Below are 11,925 nucleotides of genomic sequence, written 5' to 3'. Positions count from 1 at the left end.
ATGTGAGTGACACGTGTCACCTAATTCTTGAACGTTTGAGATCTAAATCCTATCCATTTTCTGCTCTTTTAATACAATTTTTTTTTTGATTGGGTATGTAACTTATTATTATCATTATTTTTATACGAATCCAATGTGATTAGATGAACTTCCTAAAAAAAAAGAAAAGGGTTAATTGCATACACGTCCCTGCAAATATAGTGAATTGCAGATATATTCCTGCAAAGCTCAACTTTCATAAGTTATCTCTGTAAAAGTCCTAATATATTCAGATATATCCATACCGTTAGTTTCCGTTAGAAAATTTCGTTAACCACAGTTAAAATACTTAACCATGGTTAATTAATAAGTTGAATTGACAATATTACCTCTTCTTCTTCCTCTCCCTCTTCCGCTTCCCTCTTCTTCGTTGCCGGTGAGGGAGAAGATGTGGCGGGCGATCGTGACGGAGAAGGAGGAGCCGTGGTCGCCGAGGAAGCCGCCGATGCTGACCTACGCCGCCTCCTTTCCGCCGTATCTTCCCGCCGCCGCCGCGCGATGCTTCCACGGCCGGTGGTGCGCCATCGCCGCAGACGCCTCCCGCCTCTCCTCCGCCATCGGTGACCTCTCCAACCTCGCCGCAAACCCCCTCGCCTCCGAGCTCCTTCGGTCCCTCCGGGAAACCCTAGTGCTAGCCCTTGCCATCATGGAGCAGTGCCGCTCCCCCAACCTCCCCACGGGGAAGCTCCGCACACAGAGCGACCTCGTCGCCGCCTCCGACGCCCTCAAGCAGTTCACCGCCGACGCCAACCTCCTCCTCGTGGGAGATCGGGCGGTACTCCCGTGGGCCATCCCCGGTGACGCCGCCGGCTGACAACGGCCTCCACCGCCTTCTTCTTTTACTTTTTCATATCCTTCTCTTCTCCTCGTTCTTCTTCTTTGTCGTCGTCGTCGATCCGCCACCACTGTCGTCCACTCCCACAGCCCGAAGAGGAAGAGAAAGAGGAAGAGGGTAAAAATTGAGAGGACATTTTTGCAAATGTGCTTTTGGAGGGACATATTTGTGAAGGCAAAATTGTCATTTCACGAGCATATTGTTAAAAAATTAACAGTTCTCTAACGGATCCTAACCAAAGGGACATATCTGAATAATTCGGACTTTTATAAGGACAACTTATGAAAGTTGAGCTTTGCAGGGATATATTTGTAATTCACCATGTTTGCAGGGACGTGTATGCAATTAACCAAAAAGAAAAAAAACTTCAAATACCACCCCTGTGGTTTCACACTTTCTCATTTTAGTATCCTATGGTTTAAAGTGTATCAATTTAGTATCCTATGGTTTTATTTGTATCTTTTTATTATCAATTTCCACTAATTTTTTTGTTAAATCAGTGACAAAGTTAAAACTAAAAGGTACTAAAGTGAATATTCGATAAACCTCGGTGGATATCTAAAGTTTTTGGTATACAATTTAACGAAATATTAATGAAGAAGCTGACGAAAAGATAAAAATGAAACCACATGGCACTAGCTTGATACACTTTAAACCACATAGTACTAAAGTGAGAAAATGCAAAACCACAGGGATGGTTTTTAAGTTTACCCAAAAAAAAGAAAACAGCAACAACAACAACAACCCAGGTTCATTTACATCAATTCCGAAAACAAAAATGGAAAAGCAATATTTCAATCAAAACCATCAAAAGTACAGCACACACAATCTGCAAATTCTAAAACAACTTTAAATGCTTCAAAGACAGTGAAAAGCAACAATTTCGCATTTAAGATATAGTAGCAATAAATTAGAAGAAATAAGATTACATGAATATCAAGGTCTTGTTTGTCCTCAAAAATATCAAAAACTTTCTTACTAAAACTAGAATAGGTTATGCAAAATGTCTATTAATATGTTCCTCCTTACAAAATACAACAGACACTATTCCTACTGATTATACAAATAAGACAGGTACACATGAAATTACATCAGAGATATCGCCGCCTCGGGATAAGTTTCAAGTTTCTTAACATTAAAGCATTAGATATATATATATATATANGAAATTTCGTTAACCACAGTTAAAATACTTAACCATGGTTAATTAATAAGTTGAATTGACAATTTTACCCCCTCTTCTTCCTCTCCCTCTTTCGCTTCCCTCTTCTTCGTTGCCGGCGAGGGAGGAGATGCGGCGGGCGATCGCGACAGAGAAGGAGGAGCCGCGGTCGCGGAGAAAGCCGCTGACGGCGACCTCCGCCGCCTCCTCTCCGCCGTACCTTCCTGCTGCCGCCGCGTGATGCTTCCACGGCCGGTGGTGCGCCGTCGCCGCAGCCGCCTCCCGCCTCTCCTCCACCATCGGTGGCCTCTCCAACCTCGCCGCAAACCCCCTCGCCTGTGAGCTCCTCCGGTCCCTCCAGGAAACCCTAGTGCTAGCCCTTGCCATCGTGGAGCAGTGCCGCTCCCCCGACCTCCCCACAGGGAAGCTCCGCACGCAGAGCGACCTCGCCGCCGCCTCCGACGCCCTCAAGCAACTCGCCGCCAACACCAACCTCCTCCTCGTGGGAGATTGGGCGGTGCTCCCGTGGGCCATCCCCAGTGGCGCCGCCGGCCGACAACGGCCTCCACCGCCTTCTTCTTCTTCTTCTTCTTCGTATCCTCCTCTTCTCCTCGTTTTTCTTCTTTGTTGTCATCGTCGATGATCCGCCACCGCCGCCGTCCACTCCCGCAACCCGAAGAGGAAGAGAAAGAGGAAGAGGGCAAAAATTAAGAGCACACTTCTGCAAATGTGCTTTTGGAGGGACATATTTGTGAGGGCAAAATTATCATTTCACGAGTATACTGTTAAAAAATTAACAGTTTTCTAACGGATCCTAACCAGAGGGATATATCTGAATAAATTAGGACTTTTGCAAGGACAACTTATGAAATTTGAGCTTTGCAGGGATATATTTGTAATTCACCATGTTTGTAGGGACGTGTATGCAATTAACCAAAAAAGAAAAAAACTTCAAATACCACCCATGTGGTTTCACACTTTTTCATTTTAGTATCCTATGGTTTAAAGTGTATCAATTTAGTGTCCTATGATTTTATTTGTATCTTTTTATTATCAATTCCACTAATTTTTTTTGTTAAATTAGTGACGAAGTTAAAACTAAAGGGTACTAAAGTGAATATTCGATAAACCTAGGTGGATATCTAAAGTTTTTTTTGTATACAATTTAATGAAATATTAACGAAGAAGCTGACGAAAAGATAAAAATGAAACCACATGACACTAGCTGGCGATACACTTTAATCCACATAGTACTAAAGTGAGAAAGTGCAAAACCACAGGGATGGTTTTTAAGTTTACCCAAAAAAAAAGAAAACAACAACAACAACAACAACAACAACAACAACAACAACCCAGGTTCATTTACATCAATTCCGAAAACAAAAATGGAATAGCAATATTTCAATCAAAACCATCAAAAGTACAGCACACACAATCTGCAAATTCTGAAACAAACTTTAAATGCTTCAAAGGCAGTGAAAAGCAACAATTTCGCATTTAAGATATATTAACAATAAATTAGAAGAAATAAGATTACATGAATATCAAGGTCTTGCTTGTCCTCAAAAATATCAAAAACTTTCTCACTAAAACTGGAATAGGTTCTACAAAATGTCTATTAATATGTTCCTCCTTACAAAATACAACAGACATTATTCCTACTGGTTATACAAATAAGACAGATACACATGGAATTACATCAGAGATGCCGCTGCCTCGGGATAAGTTTCAAGTTTCTTAACATTAAAGCATTAGATATATATATATAGCAAAAGTAGTTTGTAGAAAATGTTGCAGAACGAATTTGAAGCACGAGTTCAAAATTTTGTGTCAGTTGATTCAATTGAACGTAATTGCCGACTTCTTTAGGGTTACTAGGTAACCATAAGCTATTGGTTGTTATGCCAAGCGACGACATCCTCGTATGGTAGATTGCCCCCAAATATATTGAGAGAACTTCCAACTGTAATATCAACGCGGCCCTTTCCATTGTTGAGACTCCACTAGCATAAGTTATCGGAATCTACAATGTGAAAATATTGAGCTATAAGTATAAGGAGTTTTTTATCGACATCCGCTGATCATATTGAGCACAAACAAAGCTAAAATCTTTCATGCTCAAAACAAATTAATATATACTGTAAAATAGGAGTACTAATTTTATAAAAAGGCCATGTAAAGTTGAGTTCATCAGTGATGCAATGTTGCATTTGAGGTTGGGCCAAAAGACACTACACCTGTAAAGTACTAGATTTTAGAAACACAAAAGCTAATATTAAAAATGAAAGTATACAATAATTAGCGTCTTTAATGAAGGTCTGTAGTGACAAATTAGCAAAACCAGAGCTCTTTCTTGGGTCAGGGGAACTAAGTCATAAACATGTGGAGAAAACTGAATAACAGAAAGTAAGGTATTACATACATGTGAGTAGCATCCAAGCATGATCACAAGCTCCTCATCAATTCCTAGCATGTCGTAGCACCAAGAACATTAATTAGAAACAGAGAAAATAGTCACCGAATAAGTTCTTGTTGGAGCCTATATTTGACCGAGTTTATGAGAATACTAAAATGCTAACCATGCGCAATGTGATAGAGGTGAAAGAAGAAACCAGCGATATATTACGAAAAACCAAATGGTATGCCAAAGGTAGAGCAGTAAAAAGCTCCGAGTTGCTTCAAAAAGAATCTAGTAGAAATACTGTAGAGTAAGTCACCTTTTCCACTCCACAACAACTCCATGAACCAAAAACTCATCTGCATAGGTTGCAAGAAATTCCAACGTTTGCTCTTCTAGAATGACATCACCGAATTTCTGCCATCTGTCAGTAACAATGGCGTATTTACCATTCTACACCAAAATCATAAATTCTACAATCAAATAATACTACCATTGAAAAGAAACATAATCTGATATCAACTCGGTATGCACAAAAAAGAAGTCTAATTGTAGATGTCAATAGCATGTAGCTAGAGAATGAAACAGGTGAAAAAGTAAAACCAACAAAATTAAGAAAATTTTCCGTACCTTCTTTCTACAACTAAGATCCAAGACAAGCCTTTGCTTTCCAATTATACCAACAAGGTGTTTAAGCCGTTCAAGGTTCATTTGTCCATTATTGAAAATGTGCTGCAAGACAAATATTTAAATAGTTACTATGAACTCAATAGAAAAGGTTAGCTTTGAATTGACATATGAACTTACTATATAGTAGTGGCGGGTAAAGTATTAAATATGTGTAGAAAACTTGTGTTCCCCGAGTAATGTGCTTTACACTTTGAAATGGAGGGACTTGTGAGATTAACATTAATACATTAGCTTTCATTAGAGCCTTGGAATTTTAAGTTCTTCTAAGCTTGCAACTACATATTGAAAAAAATTTCAATTATGAAACTACTTGCTATGTGAAAGTTATTGAGTACAGAAGAGAAGTGTACAAAACAATGATTATAATCATTACAAAGATTGATATGAGCAAATACAAACCAGAAGTATTTTGTGTACAATAAAAAAATAGGGACATAAGATAATTATGCTGTTGCTCAATCAGGCAAACATTGTTTGTGAAATAAATAAATAAATAAATCAAATACTGATGTAGCAATCACGTGACTTGCACCTTCGTTGATATAAGTCATGGCATTGTCCGAATTGATCCCACCTCCAAGTTGCATGCCACCTAAAGTCAGGACAATTTACGTTCATATGGGCATGGAATTAAGCAGACAAAGCTTCCACTCCAAGCAAAAAAAGTGCTAGAGAAAGTACATCAAAACCTATTAAGAGCATCATTGTAACATTATTTTACCACGGATAAACAAAAATCATAGGCTATGACGGAGCAGCATAATGGAAAAGGTTACCATCATTGTAGGGTCTAGGAGGAGCAGCCTATAGTTGTCTCTAGGGAGGTCGTTTGCATGATTCGAATCCACAAAGCCGAGAAAGAAAGGATGGCCACAAGAAAATAATAAAATAGAATAAAAATATCCTACTCCTATTACAAAAAGCTTCTTAATGCTGGAAATAGTAGCTTGTTCGACTAAATGAATTAGGTCTTCGTGTCATTCGCACAGTAACAATCCACTGAGGTTCCAATTTCTGCACATAGTTAGAATTCTGGCAAACTACAATCCATTACATCTTTAATCTGGATTGAGAGAACAGAAGATTTTTCTACTTTACACCTGCCCAAGCGAGGACTTTTTTTACTATCAGAAGTCAAGCAAGAAGAACCCAAAGTTTGCTCACAGATGCAAATTATAAGCCATTTGATTGCATGCAATTATAGTTAACTAATAATAAGAACTATGCATTTACAAAATCAGGCAAACTAGTTTGGTTAAATCTCGATATTATGAAGTTGACAGCTTAAATCTCGATGTTATGAATTTAATTTAGCAAGTTTTAACAAAGCACATTTATACGGCTAGCGGCTTTTTACCATTTCCGCCACATATATCTCGGCTTCATCAGCCGATTCATTTGTTCCTTCGGACGTGTTCGGCTTCTCATGAGCCGAAGATTCTTCAAGAAAAGAGATATTTTTCTCTTTTCCTTTGTTCCAATCTTTATTTCGGCTCCATCTGAGCCGGTCCTTATTATTTTTTTTTCGGAATTGCTCATATTGAGCAACCCGAACTCCCAAATCAAAATGATTTGGAAAGTACTTATCTTCAAAATAATCTTTTATTTTGAAGTGTAAGCCGTTAAATGCCATTTTGGCAAATTCTGACTCTAGCATCCTGACAAAATAACGGCTCCTGGCCGTTTTGAATCGGTTTAAATATTCTTCAACCGATTCGCCTGTTCTTTGTTTAAATTGAGCTAGATCAGCTACCGATAATTTTGGTTCTGATCTGTAGAACTGTTCATGAAGTTTTCCTTCTAATTCGTCCCAATATTGGATGGAATTAGCAGGTAGACTCGTATACCAAGTGAAAGTTATCTTGGTTAACGGGGTGTTGAATAATCTAAGTTTCAAAAATGGGTCCGGAGCGGCTTCCTGGCACTGTGCCGTGAACCGTGCAACATGTTCGACCGTGTTTTCGGTCTCATCTCCGAAAAATTTGTGAAACTTCAGCATTTTTCGATTTGCCGAATAAGGATGCTCTGCATCTATATTTGCAGGATAAGGAGATCTAAACACGGGCCGCATTGCCGGCCTTGCGCCTACTCCGAAAGTATTTTGGATGGCTTCTTCAATTTGTGTATATATTTCATTATTGTTCCCCTGTAAAGGAACTTGCGCTTGTGCTACATTCGGTCTTTGTGTTAGTCCAAAATTCTGTGCCACAGGATTAACCCCTTGTATATTCGGGGCCTACCCCCCAGCTCTAACCCCTACATTCTAGGGTTGATATGCTGCTATTGGTGGAGGAGATGGTAATCCCCATGCTATTTCTGGTTGCTGATCGGCATTAGCAACAGCCGGTCTATAAGCTGCCTGGAATGGTGCCCCCTGGTATTGGGGTGACCATTTACAAGTGTTACAAGATTCTGCAACACTAGTGCCACTACAGGCCCTTGTAAGCCTGTTATGGGTTGTTCGTTACGAGTCAATAATTGCCCTATTCGAGCAATATTCTCGTTGGATGCCGTAATTGCGGCCAACACTGCGTCTAACCATGCAGCGCTTGAGCTAAACTCGGCTCTTGTTGGTCAGATTGACCACTAGTCTCACCTTCGATAGGCAAGACAGCTTGGCACTCTGCAACGTTATCAGAATTACTAGGTTGTTCGCTCCCTGAATTTTTAGGAACAACCCTATTGCGCAAATTCATGGCGTTGTCATCGGCCATAATTTATATATAAAAATATAAATTTACCTTAATTGCGTCACACCGGGCATGCCAAAAATGTTAGGAGCCGAATTCCCTAGCACTTGACCTAGTCAAGACCCTTCTCGGGGCGTGTGTCGGGAAGCAGAAACGGCTGCAATCGATGACCCTCGAAGTTTGCGCCCTTCGACTAGATCAAGCGATTCGGCTGATAAGGGATTAAATCAGCCGAGTTCGAAAACCTTTACTATGGACTTGGTTCGGCTGGAGGAGCCAAATGTACGGATTGCTCAAAGACTTGAGTCGGTGGATGAGCTGAATAAAAGAAACACACAATAATTGCTCGGCCTAAAGAGCCGAAAGCCTTTAAATATATTAAAATGAACTCGTGATATGGAAGAAGTACAAAGGGTCGAGTGTGCCTGAGGGCATACAGACTCGATTGATTTATTTAAGGTTCTACTACTAGAAAAAAGCTGTAAATGCAGAAAAGTAAAAGATTACAAGTAGACTACTCCTAGGAAATGCAGAAAATTGCGAAGAAAATAAGGGTGGTCTTTTGTTCTCGGGAAAAGACCTCTTTTTAGGACGTTATTGGCTTATTTATAGATCACCCTTGATGATCAGTTATTGCCTTATCTGTGATCGGCCGCTACCCCTGCTTTCTCGGGCCACTTTCGATCAGAATCGCTTGTATAACCTCTCGCTGTTATTGTAACTTCTCTTAATTCATGCAGTAGTTACATTAGAATTTCTTCCAACGCTCCCGGTGCACAGTAAAATTGTCACCCTTAAATAGAACCGCTGTGGCCTGTGTACCGGGGTACCACGTGTCCGTGCCTCATAGGCTCAACACCTCCTTAATAAAATAAGTTAAATATTGAATTATAATGCATCTGCAACTTGTTTTTTTTGTTTTTCTCAGTTATCTCTTGAAGAATAAAAAGATGTTGAGCTTTTGCTTGTGGTAATTGATGCAGATTATGTAATTGGAGGTTAAAAAAAAGGTATTGTAGTGCCAAAAATTTATGAAATTGGATTTCTACAATGTTCAAATATTCAAAATTATATTTACCTGTATCGATCGTCAAATTGAATGTCTAAGTATCGAAAAACTAAGACCCTTGCAAAATATGTATAATTGTAAACCTCAATTATGCACCCTATTGTTTTTAAAATATTATTCGATTTTCTCTTCATACGTAAGGACGTGTTGTTAACTAAAATAGCATAGCAACACCGACTTTTGCTAACATTTGTAGCAAAGAATTTGATGGTCGATATTCGAGGACTCAAGGTCCTATCAGTTGCTTCACAATTTTCAGGTAAATTTAATTTTTTGATAAAGTAAACAAAATAAGTAGTATACTATCTTTCTCTAAATAAGAAGTAATAATAAAGTAAAATAGAATAGCAAAGTGTCGTACATAACAATCTGCAGAATAATAGTAAAGTGCAAATTATAAATTAGTAAAGTATTATATTATACAGATAGGGACACAGAACTGTTCCTGTCCAATGTGATTATACACTGGGATTTGAGTGTTCCCTTTTCCTTCATGATATTTGAATTTTCCTTTTTTTCTTTCCTTTTGCAGTAACGTTCAGCCGAATTGATTCAGAAGGAAAGCTGGTCATGGGATTTAGAAAGGGCTCTAGTATCTCAGCAGAACAGGTCTGTATCAAGTTTATAAATATGTTATTACATTGCATTTGTTACTACTTTCTAAGCTACTTAACAGTTGATGACACAATTAATGCTTTTGTGTGTGGACTATATGTGCTTGTTTTTTTTGTTTCTGTTTGCTATTGAGAATCTGTTATATGTGGATCAAAATCTGCTTATGTGGAGACAAAATCTACTAGTGCGATTGAAATAATTATTGAAATATCAAATCCGATATCTAGGTCGATGACGTATTTCTAAATTTTAGATGATGGTTGTTAATTACAGAGTTGAAGTTCAAGCTATTTCTTCTCATCAATCTATGCTCTTATCTGAAAATCACTCGAATCTTATTAACAATGTCACATAGGATATATTGGTTAGGAAGGTGTGCTTGAGTTAGAGGTACAATTGATGCTTTTAGTCGTAGTACCAGGGCAATGTGTTAGACACCTTTTTTTTTGTTTCTTTGTATTAATGTTATCTTGTTTATATTTGCTATTAGGTATGATTTCCTTCTCTTATCAATTTGTAGAAGTATAGCCTCCTAGTTAGATTTTACTCCATTATTGCTAAGAATGCACTGTGAAAAGATGAAGTAGGCCTTTCTCATTTGAGGACTTCCTTTTTAATAAAAATTTACATGGGCAGGACACCCAAACTGTTAAGTCTGGTCCAGAGGGTGGGAATGAAAGCACTGCTGTGGACTCAAATGCAAACATCCCTCTTCGGCCACCTAAAGGCATTATAGAATCAAGAAATCCTAGTAGTCATGGAGACCAGGCAACCTTGCCTAAGTTTGACAAAGGAGGATTTATACAAAAGGATGGACCTCTTGGTAAGTATTCACATGGCCCTAGTGAAAGGAAAGGAAGCTCATTTGGTTCAAAGAGTAAACGTCTAAGGATTGAAAATGAGGACTCAATGGAGTTGAAATTGTCATGGGAAGAGGCTCAAGAACTGCTCCGTCCACCTCCTAACTCTGTTCCTTCTGTTGTTGTCATTGAAGGCCATGAATTTGAGAAATACGAGGTATTTCCCTCTGCTATTTTCATTTGACTAAAGCTTTAGAATGATTTCTTGTAATAAAGGCATATTAATCTCATGTTATCTAAATAGATGAGGGTAGGTTTTTTGGGAGTTTTTGTTCTAGGCTGGTTATCCAAGCTTCTTTTTCAATCTTTTGTCTATTTGATGTGCAAACTGAAAGTAATTTGTTGCGAGTTATACAAAGATATATCTATTTTATTTTATGCAATGGGTATAAGAAAAGGGTTTTTTTTTCAAGTTACAGTAGGGGATAATTTTTCGGTTAAATATCTAGTCAGTTGCTCAGACGTATGAAGCACTTCATGAGTAGAAGAACAAAAATTCAATCCTTTCTCACTTCAAAATATTGTGGTGCTTGTGGTAATAGGTGTTGAATAAGATCTTCTGCTGCTAGCTTTAAGCAAGCCATAGGTCAACTTGGAAAGCTCCAACTACCCTTTTTTTGTTGACATCAGATCAATACAAGTTTGATTATTTTTTAGTTCAATATTTTGTTATACAAAGAAACTATTGTTCATCAGTGATAGTCATCAATGGGCTCAGTGTGAGGAATGTTCAAAGTGGTTTGATGTACAAACCACTTTGTACAAAGAAACTGTTGTTTATCAGTGATAGTAGAGTATTTTACTATTATTTTGGGGGCACACTTGATCTTGATGATGAGGTTTTATGTTATAGATGTTGTTATGAGTATTTGGTTAGTTTTGAAGCTTATTTTGTGTTCCTCTGCTTTGTTTACTTTAGTGGTTTGAGGAATTTTGTTGTTAGTATAAAGTGTTGCTACTTGGTGATTGTGAGGCTTGTTGTGTGAGATAGTAGATGTGTTTTGTTCAATACATGGCATGCTTTAGTTTCTATAATAATATCCTGATTAATGTTTGTTGATTATACTAGTTACCTGACTAAGAAGATTTTGTAGAAAGATATAATCTGTTGAGATTTAGTCATATATCTGTTAAGATTTGTGATATTCAAATGGAGTCTTATTCTGTCACTGTTTCAGGAGTGTTGACCCATCATTATGGTTGATGAATTCAATGCCTTCTCTACTAGTAAGGAAACTATTTCAAATGCTTGTCTCAATAAACTTAATGATTTTGGACAACATTATTGCTATATTTATCTTGTTGTGAAGCATTTAGTTGAGTGCATAACAGAGAGTGCACCTCGTTATTATGATACTTATGAAATCTTTTGCTTGTGCATGTATTCTCATTTTGCATCTAACAGATGCAAAGTTACTAGTGAAAAGGAAAAGGATCTAATGTGAAGTAGATTTTTATTTGTTATATTGATTCAACTTTTGTTATTTTTTTGATTATTTTAGTTCTCAAGATTGGAAGGCTCAATTGAAGATACCACCTCAAGATACACACCACAATATAGAGGTAA

General features: G+C 38.1%; 1 protein-coding gene and 1 long non-coding RNA gene across 2 annotated transcripts; one reads left to right on the top strand and one right to left on the bottom strand.

Annotated features, from left to right (window-relative positions):
• On the bottom strand, positions 4,783 to 5,718 carry LOC109717752. The gene is made up of 3 exons (XR_002218294.1): positions 5,657 to 5,718; positions 5,065 to 5,166; positions 4,783 to 4,887 (listed from the first exon to the last, which is right to left on the bottom strand). It is a non-coding gene; the product is annotated as an uncharacterized LOC109717752 (long non-coding RNA).
• LOC109717548 (B3 domain-containing protein Os07g0563300-like) lies at positions 9,091 to 11,578 on the top strand. The gene is made up of 4 exons (XM_020243397.1): positions 9,091 to 9,142; positions 9,416 to 9,492; positions 10,135 to 10,515; positions 11,537 to 11,578. Exons 1-4 carry the CDS (start codon positions 9,091 to 9,093, stop codon positions 11,543 to 11,545), a joined length of 519 nt encoding a protein of 172 aa, XP_020098986.1. The 3' UTR covers positions 11,546 to 11,578.

Source organism: Ananas comosus, linkage group 11 (genome assembly GCF_001540865.1).
Source record: "Ananas comosus cultivar F153 linkage group 11, ASM154086v1, whole genome shotgun sequence".
NCBI lineage: Eukaryota > Viridiplantae > Streptophyta > Magnoliopsida > Poales > Bromeliaceae > Ananas > Ananas comosus.
This window is presented reverse-complemented; position numbering and strand designations above follow the sequence as displayed.

Excerpts from the sequence above, each read along its gene's own strand:
- LOC109717548 (XM_020243397.1), top strand. The coding sequence starts at position 9,091 with ATGGTCGATATTCGAGGACTCAAGGTCCTATCAGTTGCTTCACAATTT. Across the intron at positions 9,143-9,415 it reads AGTTGCTTCACAATTTTCAG|TAACGTTCAGCCGAATTGAT; the intron begins GTAAATTTAATT and ends TTCCTTTTGCAG. Across the intron at positions 9,493-10,134 it reads CTAGTATCTCAGCAGAACAG|GACACCCAAACTGTTAAGTC; the intron begins GTCTGTATCAAG and ends TTACATGGGCAG.